We start from the raw sequence: 25,242 nt of genomic DNA, 5'->3' as shown, positions 1-25,242 counted from the left end.
TTCACAGATCCTCACAACAGCCACATCATATAAGGAGGTGCAGTGCCACCATCCCTGATCTTCCCACCTTTCCGTCACAATGAAGCTGTTGGGGACTCTGTGTCTCACCTGGAGCCTCTTCTATGCAGGTAACTCAACACTATCTCAAAGTTGTCACATTTGACTTAGGTATTAGTATTTGATACATTTCCTTCCTGTGCAATTTCTTACATTTACTTGACATTAACATAAATTGGACAATATAGGCTGTTGTACATTTCATAAAAAAAATGTTTGCATGAAACTTCATTAAAGGTAATAAACTGAGCAGTTCAAGTTGTTAGAATTGTACATATTGATTTTTTTCCTCTTTTTTTTTCGCACAATAAAAAAACAGAACAAAGGTAACATTATTAAAACAACGCAGAAATAAGTGCAGGTGAGAAAAGGAAACCCATAAAGGGCTTATAAAGGTTCTCACCTAAAAATAATAAACAAGTAGTTAAACATAATAATCAAGTTAAACATAATAATCAAACATAAGACACGACAAACACAAATACCTTGAGTGCAGTTGAATGTGTGGGTGCGAGTGTCTGGGAATTGTGAATTTATAAATATTTCCCTCAATGCAGCTGATGCCCTTCAGTGTTACAACTGCAGTGAGTCCACAGACAATGACTGCAGAAAAACAGTCTTGGTAAACTGCTCTGCTAACCAGCTCTGTCTGTCAGCAACTCTAGAAGGTATACTGTAATATTTAACTTGTATTTTTCTCCCAGTTATTTATTTATTTATTTCACAATAAGATGTTTGTATAATAACATGACTTTCACTTCAACATTATTAAGTTGTGGCTTTATGTTTTTGTTTCAGAAGTGTCAGTGATTGGCAACTCAAGTCATGTCTACAAGAAGTGTGTAACAGATTTCATCTGTCCCAAGACTGGTAACACAAAGTTTTCAGCCAACCTGGGACACCATGGATCTGGAGTTGTATCCGTTCTCTGTTGTGATACAGACGGCTGTAACTCTGAGACTTTGACTGGTATGTAAATTAGGTACAACATTATCATTGCATCACATAAAAATTATGTGAAGGAATTTTTTTTCTTCCATAAATCGTTAGCAATGTTTTCCAATTTAACCTACATTCAGCCATAGTTTTCATTTGTAATCAGAACTCATTAAAACTAGGTCTAAGGGTCATACACATGCTTTCCTTATTTGTTGATTCCAGCTTTAAATTATTTAACTTTGCTTTACCAAGTTGTGACTGAATTCAAATCATGCTGCAACACATGTAAGTTTAAACCCAGATTCATTAAATTACTGGCGACAAATAATCTTAGATACTTTTTTTTAAACTGTTAGCAGCCTAAATTAAAACCATGATAAAAAAAAATCAATTGACCTGATTTGCACTGTTCATATTTAATCTCAGTCTAAGATAAATGTAATAATGATCTGCTTCATTTCAGTTCCTACTCAACAGATCAATGAACAAAAATGCTTTACCTGTGACAGCATTTTGCAACACGAACACACAGAATGCAGCAACACAGTACAATGTGTGGGAATTGAGGACCGGTGTTTTATAAGCCCCAGTGGTAAGAATCAGAATCTCAGAATCAGAATAAGTATTTCTTAAGGTAAAATTATTGTACTTATGTGTAGGTCAAATGTTGTCCTTCTTTTGTTATCTGCAGCTGGCTGTACATCTGCCAACCTGTGTGATTCTCCTTCCCAACTAAGTTTTCTTCCTGAAAGAAACCCCATCAGTGGTTTCTTTCCTTCACTGCTGGAACTTCTTGCTATCTACCACCCAAACTGCTGTGAAGGGGATTTGTGCAATTTTAAGTTCACAACAACAACAACGACTACACTGCTGCCAGCTACAATGCCGCTGAATGTGACAATGCCAAATACGACAATGCCGAATACCACAATGCCGAATAACCATGCAGGTAATTCAACTCAATCTCAAAAGGTGTCACATTTGACTTAATGGTATTTGAACAATTTCCTTCTAGTGCAAGTTCTTACATTCAGTGGCGTACGCGTACCCACCATAGAGGCAAGGCAGGCGGCCGCCTGCCCAACTCAAATTTAGCCTCCCCTAGAAAATAAAGTAAAAGACTGACTGAAAAACAAGCAGTGAAAAAATTCACACCGAATAGTGCCCGTCGAGCCATTAGCCCGCGAAAAGAAATCTCGCCTGCCTTAAATGTAATTCCTGGGAACGCCACTGCTTACATTTAAATTAAATTGGACTATATTGGACTAATTGACATTACATTGAACTATATTAATAACATTTTGTGCTGTGCAAAACTATGACAATGTATTACAAAATTACAAGGTAATAAACTAAGTAGTTCAAGTTGTTGAAATGCTTAACTGCAGTGTTAAGGCTGCACAGTAGTGCAGAAAAGCCGTCCTGGTAAACTGTTCTGCTAACCACCTTTGTCTATCAGCTACTCTAGAAGGTAATATTTAACTTTTCTTTTTTTCTGTTATTTTTGTAATTCAAACTGCTGCCGACTACACCACTGCCAGCTACACCACTGCCAGCTACAACGCCGCGGAATACAACAATGCCGAATACAATGCCAAATACAACAATGCCGAATACGACAATGCCGAATACAATGCCAAATACAACAATGCCGAATACAATGCCAAATACGACAATGCCGAATACCACAATGCCGAATAACCATGCAGGTAATTCAACTCAATCTCAAAAGGTGTCACATTTGACTTAATGGTATTTGAACAATTTCCTTCTAGTGCAAGTTCTTACATTTACATTAAATTGGACTATATTGGACTAATTGACATTACATTGTACTATATTAATTACATTTTGTGCTGTGCAAAACTATGACAATGTATTACAAAATGACAAGGTAATAAACTAAGCAGTTCAAGTAGTTGAACTGCTTTGTACATATTAAGAATGTATATTTTCCTCAATGCAGCTGATGCTTAACTGCAGTGTTAAGGCTGCACAGTAGTGCAGAAAAGCCGTCCTGGTAAACTGTTCTGCTAACCACCTTTGTCTATCAGCTACTCTAGAAGGTAATATTTAACTTTTCTTTTTTTCTGTTATTTTTGTAATTCAAACTGCTGCCGACTACACCACTGCCAGCTACAACGCCACGGAATACAACAATGCCGAATACAATGCCGAATACAACAATGCCGAATACAATGCCAAATACCACAATGCCGAATACCACAATGCTGAATAACCATGCAGGTAATTCAACTCAATCTCAAAAGGTGTCACATTTGACTTAATGGTATTTGAACAATTTCCTTCTAGTGCAAGTTCTTACATTTACATTAAATTGGACTATATTGGACTAATTGACTTTACATTGTACTATATTAATTACATTTTGTGCTGTGCAAAATTATGACAATGTATTACAAAATTACAAGGTAATAAACTAAGTAGTTCAAGTTGTTGAACTGCTTTGTACATATTAAGAATGTATATTTTCCTCAATGCAGCTGATGCTTAACTGCAGTGTTAAGGCTGCACAGTAGTGCAGAAAAGCCGTCCTGGTAAACTGTTCTGCTAACCACCTTTGTCTATCAGCTACTCTAGAAGGTAATATTTAACTTTTCTTTTTTTCTGTTATTTTTGTAATTCAAACTGCTGCCGACTACACCACTGCCAGCTACAACGCAGAGGAATACAACAATGACGAATACAATGCTGAATACAACAATGCCGAATACGACGATGCCGAATACGACTTCTGCGCAAACTTCAACAACAAATTCTGCCAGCATACTCTACCTGCTACTGGGTCTTGTTTCGCTTACACTCACCTAAGAGCTCACAGGACATGAACATGCATGGAGGCGGACACAGTTGTACACACACACACACACACACACACACACACACACACACACACACACACACACACACACACACACACACACACACACACACACACACACACACACACACACACACACACACACACACGCAGAAGATGTATATGATACGCTAACAACACCATACTGAAAGAAAATACAGATACAGTACATTATATGGCCCAAGGAATTTGAGCGTTTTGGTTCTTATCATCTTAATCAGTTATATCTGTCATGGGGTGGACAAAGTACTCAACCCTAGTACTCCTGGGGCCTGTTCCTCAAAAGCCTGGCCTTAAGCCAAATCCAGGCTTGACAAAGTCGGGTCCGAAAAGCCTCGTTTATTCCGTTCCTCAGACGCCAAGCCAGGCTGAAAAGGAGCAACTTTGTCGAGCTAGGCTATGTCAAGCCAGGCTGTGTCCAGCCAGGATAATGAAGCCAGGCTGAATGGGCGGCGATTCGCCAGCGACGTATTTCTATAAAAGACCATGAACTCGAGCGCAGATTCCTTGAACTTGACCAATCATGGCAGCGGGGAACAAAACTCGAGCAGCGTTTTTCTCTGTGGCCGAACAGCAGCAGCTCATGCAAGCATATGAGGAAGTGAAACATGTTATCAACAGAAAAGGAAACGCGAACGCAATAAATAGATCCAGGGAGAAAGCGTGGCAAAGTATTGCAAGCACACACAGAGTGTGTGTGTGTGTGTGTGTGTGTGTGTGTGTGTGTGTGTGTGTGTGTGTGTGTGTGTGTGTGTGTGTGTGTGTGTGTGTGTGTGTGTGTGTGTGTGTGTGTGTGTGTGTGTGTGTGTGTGTGTGTGTGTGTGTGTGTGTGTGTGTGTGTGTGTGTGTGTGTGTGTGTGTGTGTGTGTGTGTGTGTGTTTGCGACGGACGGGCAACAGGACGTACGGACGGGACGGGACAGGGGGGACGCGCGGGGGGGGGGGGGGGGGGGGACGGACGGGACGGGACGGGGGGATTGACCGCGACGGGATGAGCGGGGGACGGGACGAGACACGCAATAACCCCACATTTGCAAGACCACTTTGGTAGAAATGTGGGTTGTGTAGTTACCTTGCCATCATGATGTAACTCCAAAGGTGGACAAGAAATAAATAATAATTTCTCCATTGACTAGACATTTAAAATATGCTCCTTATTGACTTACAAAGAGGCTCCTTTAAACCCGTAACTAATAATGTATATATATATTTAAATATATGTATATATATATATATATATATATATATATATATATATATATATATATATATATATATATATATATATATATATATATATATATATATATATATATATATGTATGTATGTGTTAGACATTTTTTATAATATTAAAACAAATTTGGTAATATATTATCAAACATCTAACAACAATATGAACTATAGTGTTAACAGAGTGACAATGACATATCACATGAGTTATTGTGAAACAATTATGATTCATGGTCACACACTATTTCAGTAATATAATTACATTGATTATATCTAATTGTATTGATTTCATTTTATTTGAATGCAGGGTCATTCAAGTGAGTCCATATACAAACACATGTGTTGAATTAACTGTGGAAAAACTTGAAGAACAAAGACACTGGATTAAGTAAGCTTGGCTGTTAGCCTGCTCCTGACCAGGCTAACTTCACAGCTAAATTGCCATGGTAACTAAGCTAGGCTTGCTTCAATTCTCTTTTGAGGAATCGGATAAGGCTAAACTTAGCCAGGGTGAACTGGCTAAACTAATCTTCAAGATAATTCACCTTTTGAGGAACTGACTCAGCTCTAATCCTGGCTAAATTAAGCCAGGATAGGTGGTAAAGCCAGGCTTTAGCTCTAATTCACCTTTTGAGGAACAGGCCCCTGGTCAAATAACTACAAGTGACAGTTGCTCAGTCAAATTTGTACTTGAGTTAAAGCACTGGATTACTAGTATTGGAGTACTAGTATTCAATGTACAAATTATAACCTCTATAGAGTATGATGCACAGTTTGTGTGGGGCAGCGCGCCAACCTGATCAGGTGACCAGTCACATGCACTCTTCTCCTGATCAGGTGACCAGTCACATGCACTCTTCTCCTGATCAGGTGACCAGTCACATGCACTCTTCTCCTGATCAGGTGACCAGTCACATGCACTCTTCTCCTGATCAGGGCGGCTACCTGTTCATTCTGGCTTCTCTCCTGGCTGTGCTGCTGTTGCTGCCTCTCTGCGGTCCGTTGCCTCGCCTCGCTGTCTGCTGCTGCCCATGAAGTTTTGAAATCCCACGCCTCCCCGGCATCCACCTGTAGGCTCTGTTTCTAGATCCCTCTCGGGGGTCTTAATTCATTCCCTGTGATTCTATTTGGCATATAACTTAACTAAAATGTTCATGCTTACAGGGAATGAATAGAGACGCCAAACTATGCTTCATATATTTATGCTCAATTATGCTTAATAAAAATATATTCTAAATTCAATCCAAGAATTGTCTGACTCAAATGTTATTAAAGAAAGTAAACTAAATATAACTTACACAATTGGGATGGTGGTATTAGGTCTCCTTGCTATGTATTGTATATACTGTGGTCTGGTCTCACCACTACTTGTTGACAAGTAGTACTGAATGAAGGTCAAAATTCTATTTCTCCTCTGAGCAAGCAGGCGTGCTCTATTAATCATTCTACTAGCCTAAGTGTGAACAGACCTTAAATGTATTTTCATTCCATCAGGGGGAGTACTACTTGTAGGTCAAATGTACAAGCACGTGCAGGGCCGGCCCTGTCTATTCGGGGGGAAATTTATGTTCAATTTATCAAAAACAAAAAAGCACTCAATGACACCAATTACTCAGATTTAGGGTCAATTTTGTCCACATACAGTGTAATGTAATAGAGTTCACCATAAGGGTTGAAAACAATACAAATATGCCAAAATGCAAAAACACAATAATAATAGAATAAAATATAATCACTGTGTGGATAGGGATAGCTATTTGTTTTTATCCATTTTGATTATTGGTAGTTGATGTATATGATATGTTAACAACACCATGAAAGAAAATACATGTTTAATTGATTGATTGAATTGATTGAATACTTTATTGGCAGTTTGCAAAAAAAGCACAGAAAAGTATAGTTGCTAAGAGGATTTTAAACCCAAGAAAGCTCATGGCTTGTTTCCATTGGGGTCCTTTGTACTCAAGTCATCAATTTAATGACAGACAAATATACACTACTATCCACAGTAAGGTGGAATTTTTAAATTGTGAATCAAGTTTATAGGTGAAAGTATGAAGGAACAGCGAGGTGCCAAAGTTTTCAGATGTACGTTTTAAAAGTTAAATATCTCAAAAACGACAAAACATATCAAAGTAAAAAGTTCAAGCATTTGTGTCCACAGTAAGATGAATTATAAAAAGTGTGAATGGAGTTTCTAGGTGAAAGTGTTTCTTGAGGTGCCAAAACTTTTAAAGGAGTATATTTCTAAAACTATGAAAGGCTGGAACCAGGCTATTGTCAATGGCAATGGACATTTAAAGGGAAACCTTTAAATGTCCCCAGAACCTTTTGTTGTTGTTGTTGTTTTTTTGTTGTTTTTTCACGTTTTACCTGGCTCTTGTAACCTAGTCTTTCACTGAAAACCGCATTATAATAACCAACTAAGTGTTAATCACAGAGGAGCAGAGGTTAAGATACAGGCCTTTAACACAGTGGGTTCTGAGTTCAAAACCAGCAAGGCATTCTTTCCAACTTTTACGTGGCTCTTTTGCCTTAATGAACAACATGCAAGTGAACAGTATAAGTTTGACTTATATGGTGCAGTGGTTAAGATACAGGGCTTGTAACCAGAAGTTGGTTCAAATCCATAAAATACTTTTTTCTAACTTTTACCTGACTCCTGCACCTTTATCTTAACTTTCAGTGATGACCGCACTTTTCAGTGAAGATTACTTAAGAGAACAAATCAAGTAGGAGCTCTGATGGTGCAGTGTTGAAGATACAGGGCTTGTAACCAGAAGGTTGTTGGTTCAAATCCAACAAGCACAATTTTGTCCTACTTTTACCTGACTCTTGCACCTTTATCTAATCTTTCAGTGATGACCGCACAAGAGAACTGAGCATGTAAGAACCACGGTGGAGCAGTGGTGAAGATACAGGACCATCAAACAGAAGGTTCTTAGTTTGAATCCAGCAATGACATTTTTCCAAGTTTGCACCCGGCTCTTGTACCTGTACCTCTAATCTTTCACTTAAAAAGCAAGAGAACAGAATTAGTATGAACCACTGTAGTGTAGTGGTTAGACTTCAGGGCTTGCAACCAGCAGATTCCTGGTTCAAAACCAAAGAGCACATTTTCCAAATTTGTACCTGCATTACCACAAGCAGAACCTTTTTTTTTTTTTTTTTTTTTTAACATTTTCCCACATTTTACCTGGCTCTTGTAACCTAGTCTTTCACTGAAACCGTGGTTCAGATACAGGGCTTGTAACCAGAAGGTTGCCAGTTCAAATCCAACAAAGACTTTTTTTTTGAACTTTTACCTGACTCCTGCACCTTTATCTCAACTTTCAGTGAAAAGCACCTAAGAGAACAAACTAAGTAAGAGCTATGATGGTGCAGTGGTGAAGATACAGGGCTTGCAACCAATAGGTTGCCGGTTTAAATCCAACAAAGACTTTTTTTCCTAACTTTTACCTGACTCCTGCACCTTTATCTCAACTTTCAGTGAAGTGCACGCAAGAGAACAAGCCAACAAAGAGCTATGATAGTACAGTGGTGAAGATACTGGGCTTGCAACCAGAAGGTTGCCGGTTTAAATCCAACAAAGACTTTTTTTTCGAACTTTTACCTGATTCCTGCACCTTTATCTCAACTTTCAGTGAAGATTACTTAAGAGAACAATCTCAGTAAGAGCTGTCATGGTGCAGTGGTGAAGATACAGGGTTTGTAACCAGAAGGTTGTTGGTTCAAATCCAACAAGCACAATTTTGTCCTACTTTTACCTGACTCTTGCACCTTTATCTAATCTTTCAGTGATGACCGCACAAGAGAACTGAGCATGTAAGAACCACGGTGGAGCAGTGGTGAAGATACAGGACCATCAAACAGAAGGTTCTTAGTTTGAATCCAGCAATGACATTTTTCCAAGTTTGCACCCGGCTCTTGTACCTGTACCTCTAATCTTTCACTTAAAAAGCAAGAGAACAGAATTAGTATGAACCACTGTAGTGTAGTGGTTAGACTTCAGGGCTTGCAACCAGCAGATTCCTGGTTCAAAACCAAAGAGCACATTTTCCAAATTTGTACCTGCATTACCACAAGCAGAACCTTTTTTTTTTTTTTTTTTTTTTTACATTTTCCCACATTTTACCTGGCTCTTGTAACCTAGTCTTTCACTGAAACCGTGGTTCAGATACAGGGCTTGTAACCAGAAGGTTGCCAGTTCAAATCCAACAAAGACTTTTTTTTTGAACTTTTACCTGACTCCTGCACCTTTATCTCAACTTTCAGTGAAAAGCACCTAAGAGAACAAACTAAGTAAGAGCTATGATGGTGCAGTGGTGAAGATACAGGGCTTGCAACCAATAGGTTGCCGGTTTAAATCCAACAAAGACTTTTTTTCCTAACTTTTACCTGACTCCTGCACCTTTATCTCAACTTTCAGTCAAGTGCACGCAAGAGAACAAGCCAACAAAGAGCTATGATGGTACAGTGGTGAAGATACTGGGCTTGCAACCCGAAGGTTGCCGGTTTAAATCCAACAAAGACTTTTTTTTCGAACTTTTACCTGATTCCTGCACCTTTATCTCAACTTTCAGTGAAGATTACTTAAGAGAACAATCTCAGTAAGAGCTGTCATGGTGCAGTGGTGAAGATACAGGGTTTGCAACCAATAGGTGGCCATTTCAAATCCAACAAAGACTTTTTTCGAACTTTTACCTGACTCCTGCACCTTTATCTCAACTTTCAGTGAACTGCACGCAAGAGAACGAGCCAACTAAGAGCTATGATGGTGCAGTGGTGAAGATACGGGGCTTGCAACCAGAAGGTTGCCCGTTTAAATCCAACAAATACTTTTTTCGAACTTTTACCTGATTCCTGCACCTTTATCTCAACTTTCAGTGAACTGCACGCAAGAGAACAGACTAAATAAGAACTATGATGGTGCAGTGGTGAAGATACAAGGCTTGTAACTAGTAGATTGCCGGTTCAAATCCAACAAAGACTTTTTTTCCCCCGAGCTTTTACCTTATTCCTGCACCTTTATCTCAACTTTCAGTGAAGAGCACCTAAGAGAACAAGCTGGGTATGAGCTATGATGGTGCAGTGGTGAAGATACAGGACTTGCACCCAATGTATTGCTAGTTCAAATCCTACGAAGACTTTTTTTCGAACTTTTACCTGACTCCTGCACTTTTATCTCAACTTTCACTGAAGTGCACGCAAGAGAACACACTAAATAATAACTATGATGGTGCAGTGGTGAAGATACAGGGCTTGCAACCAGAAGGTTGCCAGTTCAAATTTAACAAAGACTTTTTTTTCAAACTTTTAGCTGACTCCTGCACCTTTATCTCAACTTTCAGTGAGGTGCACGCAAGAGAACAAGCTAACTGAAAGCTATGATGGTGCAGTGGTGAAGATACGGGGCTTGTAACCAGAGGGTTGCCGGTTTAAATTCAACAAAGACTTTTTTTTAAACTTTTACCTGATTCCTGCACCTTTATCTCAACTTTCAGTGAAGATTACCTGAGAGAACAAACTCAATAAGAGTTATGATGGTGTAGTGGTCAAGATACGGGGCTTCCAACCAGAAAGTTGCTGGTTCAAATCCAGCAAAGTCTTTTTTCAAACTTTTACCTGACTCCTGCACCGTTATCTCAACTTTCAGTGAAGTGCACGCAAGAGAACAAGACAACTACGAGCTACGATGGTGCAGTGGTGAAGATACGGGGCTTGCAACCAGAAGGTTGCCGGTTTAAATCCAACAAAGACTATTTTTAAACTTTTACCTGATTCCTGCACCTTTATCTCAACTTTCAGTGAAGTGCACGCAAGAGAACAAGCCAACAAAGAGCTATGATGGTACAGTGGTGAAGATACTGGGCTTGCAACCAGAAGGTTGCCGTTTAAATCCAACAAAGACTTTTTTTTTTAACTTTTACCTGATTCCTGCACCTTTATCTCAACTTTCAGTGAAGATTACTTAAGAGAACAATCTCAGTAAGAGCTGTCATGGTGCAGTGGTGAAGATACAGGGTTTGCAACCAATAGGTGGCCATTTCAAATCCAACAAAGACTTTTTTCGAACTTTTACCTGACTCCTGCACCTTTATCTCAACTTTCAGTGAACTGCACGCAAGAGAACGAGCCAACTAAGAGCTATGATGGTGCAGTGGTGAAGATACGGGGCTTGCAACCAGAAGGTTGCCCGTTTAAATCCAACAAATACATTTTTCGAACTTTTACCTGATTCCTGCACCTTTATCTCAACTTTCAGTGAACTGCACGCAAGAGAACAGACTAAATAAGAACTATGATGGTGCAGTGGTGAAGATGCAAGGCTTGTAACTAGTAGGTTGCCGGTTCAAATCCAACAAAGACTTTTTTTCCCCCGAGCTTTTACCTTATTCCTGCACCTTTATCTCAACTTTCAGTGAAGAGCACCTAAGAGAACAAGCTGGGTATGAGCTATGATGGTGCAGTGGTGAAGATACAGGACTTGCAACCAATGTATTGCTAGTTCAAATCCTACGAAGACTTTTTTTCGAACTTTTACCTGACTCCTGCACCTTTATCTCAACTTTCACTGAAGTGCACGCAAGAGAACACACTAAATAATAACTATGATGGTGCAGTGGTGAAGATACAGGGCTTGCAACCAGAAGGTTGCCAGTTCAAATTTAACAAAGACTTTTTTTTCAAACTTTTAGCTGACTCCTGCACCTTTATCTCAACTTTCAGTGAGGTGCACTTAAGAGAACAAGCTAACTGAGAGCTATGATGGTGCAGTGGTGAAGATACGGGGCTTGTAACCAGAGGGTTGCCGGTTTAAATTCAACAAAGACTTTTTTTTAAACTTTTACCTGATTCCTGCACCTTTATCTCAACTTTCAGTGAAGTGCACGCAAGAGAACAAGCCAACTACGAGCTACGATGGTGCAGTGGTGAAGATACAGGGCTTGCAACCAGAAGGTTGCCGGTTTAAATCCAACAAAGACTATTTTTAAACTTTTACCTGATTCCTGCACCTTTATCTCAACTTTCACTGAAGTGCACGCAAGAGAACAGACTAAATAAGAACTACGATGGTGCAGTGGTGAAGATACAGGGCTTGTACCAGTAGGTTGCCGGTTTAAATCCAACAAAGGCTTTTTTCCTAACTTTTACCTGATTCCTGCACCTTTATCTCAACTTTAAGTAAAGAGCACCTAAGAGAACAAACTCAGTAAGAGCTATGATGGTGCAGTGGTGAAGATACAGGGTTTTCAATCAATAGGGTGCCAGTTCAAATCCAACAAAGACTTTTTTTTAAACTTTTACCTGACTCCTGCACCTTTATCTCAACTTTCAGTGAACTCCACGCAAGAGAACAAGCCAACTAAGAGCTATGATGGTGCAGTGGTGAAGATACAGGGCTTGCAACCAGAAGGATGTTGGTTCAAATCCAACAAAGACTTTTTTCGAACTTTTACCTGATTCCTGCACCTTTATCTCAACTTTCAGTGAAGATTACCTAAGAGAACAAACTCGGTAAGAGCTACAATGGTGCAGTGGTGAAGATACAGGGCTTGCAAACAGAGGGTTGCCGGTTTAAATCCAACAAAGACTTTTTTCAAACTTTTATCTGATTCCCTGCACCTTTATCTCAACTTTCAGTGAATAACACCTAAGAGAACAAACTAAGTAAGAGCTATGATGGTGCAGTGGTGAAGATACAGGGCTTGCAAACAGAGGGTTGCTGGTTAAAATCCAACTAAGACTTGTTTTAAAAACGTTTACCGGACTCCTGTACCTTTATCTCAACTTTCAATGAAGTGTACGCAAGAGAACAAACCACCTAAGAGCTATGATGGTGCAGTGGTGAAGATACAAGGCTTGTAACCAATAGATTGCTGGTTCAAATCCAACAAAGACTTTTTTTTCCTCGAACTTTTACCTTATTCCTGCACCTTTATCTCAACTTTCAGTGAACAGCACCTGAGAGAACAAACTAAATAAGAGCTATGATGGTGCAGTAGTGAAGATACAGGACTTGCAACCAATAGGTTGCCAGTTCAAATCCTACGAAGACTTTTTTTCGAACTTTTACCTGACTCCTGCACCTTTATCTCAACTTTCAGTGAAGTCCACGCAAGAGAACAACCAAACTAAGAGCTATGATGGTGCAGTGGTGAAGATACGGGGCTTCCAACCAGAAGGTTTCCGGTTCAAATCCAGCAAAGACTTTTTTTGAACTTTTACCTAATTCCTGCACCTTTATCTCAAATTTCAGTGGAGAGAACAAACAAATAAGAGCTACAATGGTGCAGTGGTGAAGATACAGGGCTTGTAACCAGTAGGTTGCCAGTTCAAATCCAACAAAAACTTTTTTTCGAACTTTTACCTGACTCCTGCACTTTTATCTCAACTTTCAGTGAAGTGCACGCAAGAGAACTTTCAGTGAATAACACCTAAGAGAACAAACTAAGTAAGAGCTATGATGGTGCAGTGGTGAAGATACAGGGCTTGCAAACAGAGGGTTGCTGGTTAAAATCCAACTAAGACTTTTTTTAAAAACTTTTACCTGACTCCTGTACCTTTATCTCAACTTTCAATGAAGTGTACGCAAGAGAACAAACCACCTAAGAGCTATGATGGTGCAGTGGTGAAGATACAAGGCTTGTAACCAATAGATTGCTGGTTCAAATCCAACAAAGACTTTTTTTTCCTCGAACTTTTACCTTATTCCTGCACCTTTATCTCAACTTTCAGTGAACAGCACCTGAGAGAACAAAGTAAATAAGAGCTATGATGGTGCAGTAGTGAAGATACAGGACTTGCAACCAATAGGTTGCCAGTTCAAATCCTACGAAGACTTTTTTTCGAACTTTTACCTGACTCCTGCACCTTTATCTCAACTTTCAGTGAAGTCCACGCAAGAGAACAACCAAACTAAGAGCTATGATGGTGCAGTGGTGAAGATACGGGGCTTCCAACCAGAAGGTTTCCGGTTCAAATCCAGCAAAGACTTTTTTTGAACTTTTACCTAATTCCTGCACCTTTATCTCAAATTTCAGTGGAGAGAACAAACAAATAAGAGCTACAATGGTGCAGTGGTGAAGATACAGGGCTTGTAACCAGTAGGTTGCCAGTTCAAATCCAACAAAAACTTTTTTTCGAACTTTTACCTGACTCCTGCACTTTTATCTCAACTTTCAGTGAAGTGCACGCAAGAGAACTTTCAGTGAATAACACCTAAGAGAACAAACTAAGTAAGAGCTATGATGGTGCAGTGGTGAAGATACAGGGCTTGCAAACAGAGGGTTGCTGGTTAAAATCCAACTAAGACTTTTTTTAAAAACTTTTACCTGACTCCTGTACCTTTATCTCAACTTTCAATGAAGTGTACGCAAGAGAACAAACCACCTAAGAGCTATGATGGTGCAGTGGTGAAGATACAAGGCTTGTAACCAATAGATTGCTGGTTCAAATCCAACAAAGACTTTTTTTTCCTCGAACTTTTACCTTATTCCTGCACCTTTATCTCAACTTTCAGTGAACAGCACCTGAGAGAACAAACTAAATAAGAGCTATGATGGTGCAGTAGTGAAGATACAGGACTTGCAACCAATAGGTTGCCAGTTCAAATCCTACGAAGACTTTTTTTCGAACTTTTACCTGACTCCTGCACCTTTATCTCAACTTTCAGTGAAGTCCACGCAAGAGAACAACCAAACTAAGAGCTATGATGGTGCAGTGGTGAAGATACGGGGCTTCCAACCAGAAGGTTTCCGGTTCAAATCCAGCAAAGACTTTTTTTGAACTTTTACCTAATTCCTGCACCTTTATCTCAAATTTCAGTGGAGAGAACAAACAAATAAGAGCTACAATGGTGCAGTGGTGAAGATACAGGGCTTGTTGCCAGTTCAAATCCAACAAAAACTTTTTTTCGAACTTTTACCTGACTCCTGCACTTTTATCTCAACTTTCAGTGAAGTGCACGCAAGAGAACAATCTAAGTAAGAGCCACGATGGTGCAGTGGTGTAGATACAGGACTTGCAACCAGAAGGTTGTTGGATCAAATCCAACAGGGACATTTTTCCAAGTTTGTATTTGGCTCTTGTACCTGTACCTCTAATCCTTCACTTAACAAGCAAGAGAACAGATTAAGTATGAACCACTGTGGTACAGTGGTTAAGATAAACGCCTCCGAGTGCAAAGACTGTGAGTTCAAACCTCACAGATGATGAAAGAGAAAGTCACAAAGATGGTAAAAGAGGAACCCCGAAAGATGGTAAAAGAGAAATCCCGAAAGATGGTAAAAGAGAAATCCTGAAAGAAGGTAAAAGAGAAACTCCGAAAGATGGTAAAAGAGAAACCCCGAAAGATGGTGAAAGGGAAATCCCGAAACATGGTAACAGTGAAACTGTGAAAGATGGTAAAAGAATGCCTCGGACCATGGTGACAATCAGTGAGAGAAATGGAAACATCAGCAAGCAACGCCTCGACACGACCGAGATTCCCACAGCAACGGCTCAAGATGGCAGAGATGAGAGGAGACGACGACACGAACGAGATTCCCACAGCAATAGCTCAAGATGGCAGAGATGAAAGGAGGCAGAGAGTTGAGAAGGGGAAAGAGCTTTTTTTTTAAAATACTTTTAAAAAAAAAATTAAGCCCCTCCCTCTACAACCTGAGGAAGGCGGGCTAAATCCATCCTTCTCTTCTTATGAACAAAAAAAACACAACTGCTATAGCCAGGGTTCAAACCCCCAACCTCCTACATGTGAATCCTGTGCTGTACCTTCACGCCACCAGGCCTTTCGCATTAAGACAATATTTTAGGTGATATTTGACATTGAAAGCAGAGATGGCAGGTTAAAAGATACAAATATTCAAATGTTTAAATATTTGCATATTAATATTAGATTTATTCATTTTAAGTAATTTGATTATCAGTTTTAGATGACCAAAACTTTTCAAGTTATTTTCTAATCAAACACAAGCTTTTAGGTCTTTACATAAAAAATAATTAGTGGTATTACACCCATACTTCTCTCTGATTAGCTGAAATGAGGTTAACTTATCACTCATAACCAGTGCTCATAGTCATGCAGCATATCACATTAATGAAGCTGAGCCAAATAGTTATCAACTACATTGTTTTTTTTAACTGATTTAAGACAGCATTGTGTCTGTTTGACTTGAAATTTACATTAAATTGATGCCAACCACTTCCAAACCCTCTACTAATACTCATACTATATCAATATAACCATCAATATAGTAAAACCTCATGTCATAGGACAATAGGACACTACATAGTATCCCATGACAAAATACTGTAATATAATACTGTAAAAAAACATGAACCTAACTACCCTATGTCGTCCAAAACCATGACAAGATGGGTTTTGATTTCAAGACATCTTTATTGACACAAATGCATAATGAATAAACATCTGTCAAAAGGATCTCCATCGTGGTCCTTTTTTGTTTTTGTGTGTGTGTGTGTGTGTGTGTGTGTGTGTGTGTGTGTGTGTGTGTGTGTGTGTGTGTGTGTGTGTGTGTGTGTACGCACGCACGCACGCACGCACGCACGTGTTGGGAGGAGAGCAGATCATTATTACAAAAACAAAATCAATAGTGAATTAATTAATACAATTTCCAATTAACCACAACTAAAATAACATTAACATTGTGTTCTCTTGGCCTTTGATAACACTAGAAATACTCCGTTACAAGTAATAGTACGGAATTTCATATTTACTTGAGTAAAAGTACATAAGTATTGGTATCAAAATGTATTTAAGTACCAAAAGTAGAAAGTATTCATTATGCAGAATGTCCCATTTCACAAGTTTTGTGTAAATAATAAATACATCTTTTGAAAATAGCCGATCTACAAGCTCACAATGCGTCGCATCGTGACACATTGTGAGCTTGTAGATCTGCTATTTTCAAATGGCCAAAATGAATATAGGGCTGAAGTGGTTAATGTATGTTTTGTAAGAATGATCTAAATCTACAAAGTAACTTGTAACTCAAGTTTTCGAATAATTGTAGAGTAAAAGTACAATATCTGCCTCTGAGATCCAATCTGAAAATTCGATATACTCCAGTAAAGTACAAAATACCTCAAAATTGTACTTAAGTACTTCAGTGCTTCAGTAAAATGTACTTTGTTACTTTACACCACTGCTCTCTGGTAACATTCTGGCAGGGTGTGGTGTTATATAGGGTGGTGTCAGGGTATATTCTTGTGGTGTTAGGGTTACATTCTTACCCTCTGGTAATTCAACCAGGGTGTGCATGGTCTATAGAAGGTGGAGTTCTCTGCATCAGGATCCTGATCCACTCCCTCAACAATGGATCCACACTGACGTCAAACACAAAGGTCATAGGTCACAAACCAATGCACACCGTGATATTTATAATCCATTCATTTCACTGTTGCTCTTTTACAACAGTAGAATAATGATCAGATCCTAGATCAGCAACAGCGGTGTAGCTATAGACCAGGGGTGGGCAACTTTGATGATGGAGAGGGCCACTATATTTCCACACTCACTCCAGAGGGCCACATTGCATATACTGTTGGGCAGATGCACCTCTTATCTCTATCTAAATGTGTAAATGAATGCCGTACTTCGCCATTCTATGTCACAAAAAAGTAGCAAAAACAGCCGATCTACAAGATCGGCTATTTTTGCTACTTTTGAATTGGAATCCTATTATTATTATTTTTTCAATTTTTGAATTGGAATCCTGAAAAGTAACATTTTTATTTAATTTAGTTATAGGCCTACCTCAAATGCATTTAGTTATACTTATGTTAACTTGTTGAACTTAAATACAAACACATTGGACATAAAAAAGACAATAGAATTGTAATACTAGTCATTAAGCTACTAATATAGACTGAAGTAATTAAAGCAGGTCTGGTTTGCATGTTTGGAATTGTAACAGCTGAAATCAATAATATATCAGTATTCTGATATTAACCCGCATTAAAAGGTGGGGGCTGCATGTGGCCCCCGGGCCGCCAGTTGCCCATGTATGCTATAGACCAGTCTATATCAACCCTGGCAAACGTCCCAATTTTGGGCCGGGGCTACTGCTGAGGTGTGCCGCGCCGTTTGAAGAAGGTTTGAAAAATAATTTTTTTTTTTTCTTTTTTTTTTTTAAACAATAATAATAATCAGGCATGCAAACAGCCCCGAGGTGAAAAGGGTGACAACATGCTGTTTTTTTCGGGTCAGGTGTCACACTATTGCCCTTTTTGGATTAAAAACGGCTAGTGGAAGCTGAAAAGCTACAAGTTTGCATGTCTGAATAATGCAAAAACAGAAATATTTGTTTGCATTTGCTTTTTTTCTCCCCCATATATTTTCATGATAAAAAAGTGTGTATCGTATCGAAATCGTATCGAAGTTGTGTGCCCAATATCGTATCGTATCGTTTCGTGAAATTAGTGTATCGGCACACCCCTAGTGTGTGTATATAGATATACCGTATATATATATATATAATTATATATATATATATATATATACCGTATATCTAGGTGTGCCCTGGGATTTTTTGGCTATGCCAGGTGTGCCTTGGCACAAAAAAGGTTGATAAACACTGCTATAGACAGTGCAGGCAGAGTGATCACGTGGGGTGGGGGTCACACTGTACATGCTTAATTTGGGGCAAAGGTTCTTCCTCGACCAACTGGGAGAGTGGGTGCAAAGTTTATCCGAAAATAGCAGATCTACAAGCTCACAATGCGTCTGCGACACTGCAACATCGGCTATTTTCGGCGAAGAGGTTTGGAGTAGAGGTAAAAAAGGACAGTCCAAGTACAGAGCCAAAGGTGAAGTTTACAAAGTATTGAGGGTTTAAGTGGTTAAATGTCTGAAAAACACATTTAACATGAATCCAACATGTAGTGGGGGACAGGACAACACCAAGGTTCTGAATGAACGAGAGCTGACTGTCCAGGACAACACCAAGGTTCTGAATCAGGGGTGATGCAACTTTGATGATGCAGAGGGCCATTATATTTCCACATTTTTTTCCGCAAATTAATGCTGTACTTCGCCATTCTATGTCACACAAAAGTAGCTAAAATAGACAATGAATTTCTTTATACTAGTCATTAAGCTACTACAAAGAAAAAGCGGGTCATGTTTGCGTGTTTGGAATTGTAACAGCTGAAATCAATAATATATATCAGTATTCCGATATTAACCTGCGGGCCGCATTAAGTGAATGTGGCCCCCGGGCCGCCAGTTGCCCATGTATGTTCTGAATGAATGAGAGCTGACTGTCCAGGACAACACCAAGGCTCTGAATGAGAGCTGACTGTCCAGGACAACACCAAGGCTCTGAATGAGAGCTGACTGTCCAGGACAACACAGAGGCTCTTGGCCGTTGGAACAGAAGCCACCAGGGAGTTGTCTATGGAAACAATGAGGTCTTGCAAGGAGCAGGACTTACCTGAGAAGAAGAGAAGCTCAGTCTTGTCTGGGTTCAGCTTGAGGAGGTGAGAAGACAAAACATCCACTGTGAGATGTCAGCCAGACATGCAGCGATGCACTCTTCAACCTGAGTGGCAGGAGGTGGAGAGAGAAACAGTTGAGTGTTTACCAGTGGTGTGAAGTAACTAAGTACATGTACTCAAGTACTGCACTTAAGTACAGTTTTAAGGTATTTTTACTTTACTGGAGTATGTCCAATGTTCAGTACTTTAACTTCTACTCCACTACATCTCAGAGGAAAATATTATACTTTTACTCAAAAACAGTTACAATTACAACTACAATTATTTGACAAGTTTAGTTACTACTACTTTGTAGATTTTGATTATTATTACAAAACATACATTAACCACTTCAGCCCTATATTCATTTCGGCCATTTGAAAATAGCCGATCTACAAGCTCACAATCATTGTGAGCTCTTAGATCGGCTATTTTCAAAAGATCTATATACATTTGAAAAGTTGAAACAGGACATTCTGCATAATGAGTACTTTTACTTTACTTTGAGTATATTTTGACACCAATCATTTTGTACTTAAAAAAATAATGATTTATTTTTTATCCCACGATTTTGCCCACAGCAGGAATCGAAACCAGGACCTTTTAGCTGTGAGGCGACAGCCCTACCGACTGCGCCACCATGCCCCCTATACTTTTGTACTTTTACTGAAGTAAAATGTTTAATTCCTGACTTTTACTTGTAATGGAGTATTTCTACATTGTGGTATTGATACTTTTACTTAAGTAAAGAATTTGAGTACTTTTTCCACCACTGGTTTTTACAACTGTTACAATCAACCAATAGTGAGGAGTATAAAGATCAGATCCTAGATCAGTGTCACAATCATGACATTTCACTTGACAATTCATTGTCATACAATGATTGCACAATTGAACAATTGGTATCAGTCATTGTCAGTAATTTCTTTGTAAGTTATGCCATATGAGATTTTTCTTTATAAAGCCTAAAAGCTAAACAGAAATGTAATTTATATACTGTATGCCAAGGAAAAAGACTTACATTAATGTAATTGTCTTTTTCCTTTGAACATATAAGTAACACAATATAAATGACATTTCCGTTTAGCTTTTAGGCTTTGTAGGGTTACAGAAATTTCATGATGGCAAATAACTTAAATATACACAGAAATGACTGACAATACTTTAAGTATATTGTCACACCAATAATCAAAATAAATAATAATACTATGGCCAAAATATTATGCGATTATGTAATAATTGTGATAGGCCTATACAGTCACATCAGTGACTGTGGTGTAAAGTAACTGAGTACATCTTGGTCTACAAGATACACCACAACATTGGGATACCCATGTACCTGTCAAAATACTTCAAAAACTTAAATGAAGTCCACGATCACAACACCAGAGGCAGCTCCACTGATCATGTCCAACCCCCCCCCCCCTCCGCGAACTGTTTATTGTACATATTTCTTATTTTCCATACCAGTAACCTGTAAGCTGATTGTATGATGTTCTACATAGTAGTGTATATCTGTCTGTTTTCTTAAATGTCATCATGATTTGAGTGCGTGGGGATCTCATTTTAAACAAACCATCGTGCTTTTAAGAGCGATCCAGTTTAGAGGACCTTGGAAGTATTGTTAACTGTACTTCCATGTACTTTTCCCATGTCTCTCTAAATACAGTACTTCATTCATTCACTTAATTCATTCATTCATTCATTCACATTTACTCAAGGACTGTACAATTATGAGGTATTTTGGAGTACTTCCAATTTTATATATTTTTACTTCTACTCCCCTACATCTCAGAGGCAAATATTATACTTTTACTCTACTACAATTATTTGAAAACTTTAGTTACTAGTTACTTTGTAGATTTGAATTATTACATCACTTCAGTCCTATTTAAACTTTGGCTATTTGAAAATAGCCGATCTACAAGGTCACACCGCATCGCGACGCGACGCATTGCGAGCTTGTAGATCTGCTATTTTCAAAAGATTTTTATATCCTATCCTTTAACTAAATGTCCATGTCATTACAGTTCATACTCACTCAGAAACGTGTTGAAATGTCTCACACACTCTCTTCTCCTCCAGGCTAGTGTGTTAGTTGACCAGCCACAGTCCATCTTGTAGTTATTAATGTCATAGCTGGTTATGGTAGAAATACTGAGTGAAAACCCAGCTCCAAACACACACACATCCTGATATACACACTGATATTAATCCCCAGGTCTTTCATTTGGTGACATTTACCAGATTATTGAATTTATAAACATCTCTGTTTTCACCTGTTTCTCTCTCTTACTTCCTGCTTTCTTTAATCCCACCCCCTGTCAGAACCTGCTATATAGACTAGAGTTGATTGACACCTGGATAACCAATGACATTGTTTCCATGAGCTTGGCGTAAAAGTAACATAATATGACCAAGTAGCTGCATGTCTGCTGCCCCCTAGTGGACCTGGTGCTTTAGACAACTGGATAGTGCAGCTGCCAGTGAAATGACAAACCTGGGTTCAAATCCCTGTATGCAAACAACACAAACAATGTGAGACTGTTATCTGGGCATCATGTGATGATGATATGTCTGTGGGGCCAGGGCGGGTATTATTATTATTACAAAGGGATCTATTGAGACAATGGGACCAGGTGGTCTACTACTTACAAAAACAAATGTCAAGACAAATCTTTTGTTACAATGGGGAAACATGACAGTTACATAATAAATATGTTTTATGTTTGAAGCTCTCAAGGTTTGAGTTCAAACAACACTCTTACTTTCAAACTACATTTGATCTATAAAAAAAAGTGAATGTGTCAAATGTAGCTTGTTAATCGGGTAGTTTTGAAATTGTTTTGAAAATAAATAATCTTCACTGGCACAAAATATTTTCAGATGAGGATTTGTGGCCAAATACACATTAATTTGGGGATTTTACCCCCATTTTACCCCCTTGATGCTGAGTGGCAAGAAGGGAAGCACTGGGTGCCCTTTATAAAGTCTTTGGTACGACCCAGCCAGGAAATCAAACCCCAACCTTCAAATCTCAGGACAAATACCTCAACCATAAGGCCACTGAACTGACATACAACAAGAACAAGACATCACTTCTGGATCAGAATGGAGATTACTCACTGATTTACCTTCTATGTTGAGGACAATATTCCACCAGCTGCGTCCTTGGACAATGTCTGCTGGTTGTAGGATTAAATTGTTCCAATAAATGTTAAATCTCACTTGTGTCTTAGTGAACCCTGATCATCAGGTGTATCTAGTAGATTCAGTGATGTTTGCTGTGGATCTTCATCTTTTGACCTGCCACCACCTCTCCCTCCAACCTCAAGTATGATCTAAAACATCTCATCAGTGTAGAAGGCCTGGTAGTACAAGAATAAAGGTGAGGTTACAGAAGTTGAAGGGTGGGATGTTTGAGTCTTGGTCCTGATGAATCTTTGACCAAGACTCAAATCTCCTCCCTGAGTTAGGAGATTATTTTTTTAACCATTGGTTCATTTTAACCAATATGTGTTTTCCCCCTCTTTGTTTATCAACTCTCAGGATCATCCTCTGTTCACCTCAGGGACCTTCTTTTTCAACAGTGTTCCGGAATCTCTTTCATATTGAGGCCTTTGTATGTTAGTCTCTTTCACAATGACTGTTCTGCAGTGGTGGAAAAAGTACTCAAATGTTTTACTTAAGTAAATGTATCAATACTGCAAAGTAAAAGTCCGGAATTCAAAATTTACTTGAGTGAAAGGTATTGGTATCAAAATGTAATTAAAGTACCAAAGGTAAAAGTACAAAATTTTTTGAAAATAGCAGATCTACAAGCTCACAACTTTCAAATAGCCTAGGTATAAAATAGGGCTAATGTATGTTTTATAATGTAATAATTTATATCTGCAAAGTAACTAGTAACTACAGTTTTCAAATAATTGTAGTGGAGTAAAAGTGCAATATTTGCCTCTGAGATGTAGTGGAGTAGAAGTAAAAGTATTTGGAAATACTCCAGTAAAGTCAAAAGTAGGCTACCTGAAAAATTGTACTTTAAGTTTAGTACATTTACTCTTACTAGTAAGAGTAAATGTACTTAGGCTTAGAGCGAGGAACAGCGAGGTACAAACCAGCTGCAAGGAAATAAAACCTTTTAGCTCAAATCAATTGTGTTGATTATTTGAAAAAATGTTAAATTATTTTTGAAATCTTTTGAAATGATGAAACAATAATAATAAATATAGCTGCAAGCAGCAATAATTCGGGGCCAGGGATTGCAGAGAGAAGAAAGAAAGAAACAATGATATGTAATATGCACAATAAGCCATAGAAACATAGAAGACTGAACTTGAGAGAAAGAAGACCATGCAATTAACAAATGAGCATCTTAAACCCATAACCCTAACCTCAGTAAAACTATGCCTTCCCCTAACCTCAAGAAATACTACGCGTAAGCCTACGAATGCCAAATCATGATCACCTCAACACATTGTCAGGGACAGGGATCAAACCGGTGACCTCCGGACTCCAAGGCTGGCTTTCTTCTCATTGAGCTAGAGGTATGACAGCCCTGGTAGTGTCTGTTGATATTTATAAGTCATTCCGTCCCTGACGGACCAGGCCTCTGTTTTGCTAACTACTCTAGATCAATGGTTCCCTAACCATCTACCGATGGAGAAATTGTACGTCTCCTCAAAACAGAAACTAGTGAAAGTAGTCGATCTACAAGCTCACAAAACGTGAGCTTGTAGATCTGAAAAGTTGTGAGATTGTAGATCGGCTATTTTCACAATGAAGTTTGTCATACATTGCAAAAACATACTCTCTCAAAGAAGCATTTCATGTTACCTTTAACAGTTGCACATGCATTCATTGATACAGTCATGTTTTGTGCGATACAATTCAAAAGTAGCCAGCATGAGGCGAGACTTGAACCGGCGACCCTGCAATCCAGAGGCTGATGCTGAAGCGAGAAGCCATTGGACCACAGATCAGAAGTAGTGAAAAAGGAATTCACACAGATGATACAGTTTCACGCAAATAGCTGAAATATCCAGGGTTTAAGTGTTCTTCAAACTGCTCAAAATTGCGGACAATCTAAGGGCGGAGCTTACTGATCAAAGCGATAGATGTGTTCCTCATGAGTCAAGGCACAAGTGTAAGCAAATTTCACGACTTTCGGCCAAACGAGGCATGACTTTTGCCTGTTTAAAGTTTGCATGTTCAAAAAATTGCTATAGCGCCCCCCTTTCGCCAATTGGAGTAAGATTGATTTCAGTGATATTTGGAATGACCCTCAACCTTTCTGCAAAGTTTCAAAGAAATGTGAGTCTGCATGTATGTGTTAGGGGCAGATGAATAATTTTCATAAAACTGCAATAGTTAAAATCTATCTCCTCCTGGGATTTTTGAGTAATCTGCACGATTTTTTTTACACATGAACTTTGGACCTTTGCCGACAAAATTTTATTGGCGGATTCTCCATAAGTGAAAAAATGCAGAAGTTATGAGCCAATGACTGTTTTTCATATAATTCAAAATGGTGGGCGATCTAAAGGTCAGAGGTCAAAAGTCAGACCACAAAAGTTGTCGGGCATGAAGAGACGCATGTGTGTATTGAAGTTTCATGGCTTTAGGTCAAACAGGGCATG

General features: G+C 38.8%; 2 protein-coding genes across 2 annotated transcripts in view; one reads left to right on the top strand and one right to left on the bottom strand.

The window, feature by feature from the left end:
* LOC308106217 (uncharacterized protein) lies at positions 1-23,221 on the top strand (the record flags this gene model as incomplete). Its single annotated transcript, XM_080457273.1, has 11 exons — positions 1-128; positions 615-725; positions 856-1,026; positions 1,460-1,588; positions 1,688-1,945; positions 2,553-2,705; positions 13,216-13,293; positions 14,000-14,077; positions 14,784-14,861; positions 22,846-22,940; positions 23,156-23,221. Exons 1-11 carry the CDS (start codon positions 80-82, stop codon positions 23,219-23,221), a joined length of 1,266 nt encoding a protein of 421 aa, XP_080313399.1. The 5' UTR covers positions 1-79.
* Positions 1-25,242, bottom strand: part of LOC308105979 (H-2 class II histocompatibility antigen, E-S beta chain-like) — a 487,891-nt gene that overhangs the window by 433,317 nt on the left and 29,332 nt on the right. The window lies entirely within an intron of this gene.

Source organism: Gymnoscopelus braueri (assembly GCF_963280865.1).
Source record: "Gymnoscopelus braueri genome assembly, chromosome: 18".
Lineage (NCBI taxonomy): Eukaryota > Metazoa > Chordata > Actinopteri > Myctophiformes > Myctophidae > Gymnoscopelus > Gymnoscopelus braueri.
This window is presented reverse-complemented; position numbering and strand designations above follow the sequence as displayed.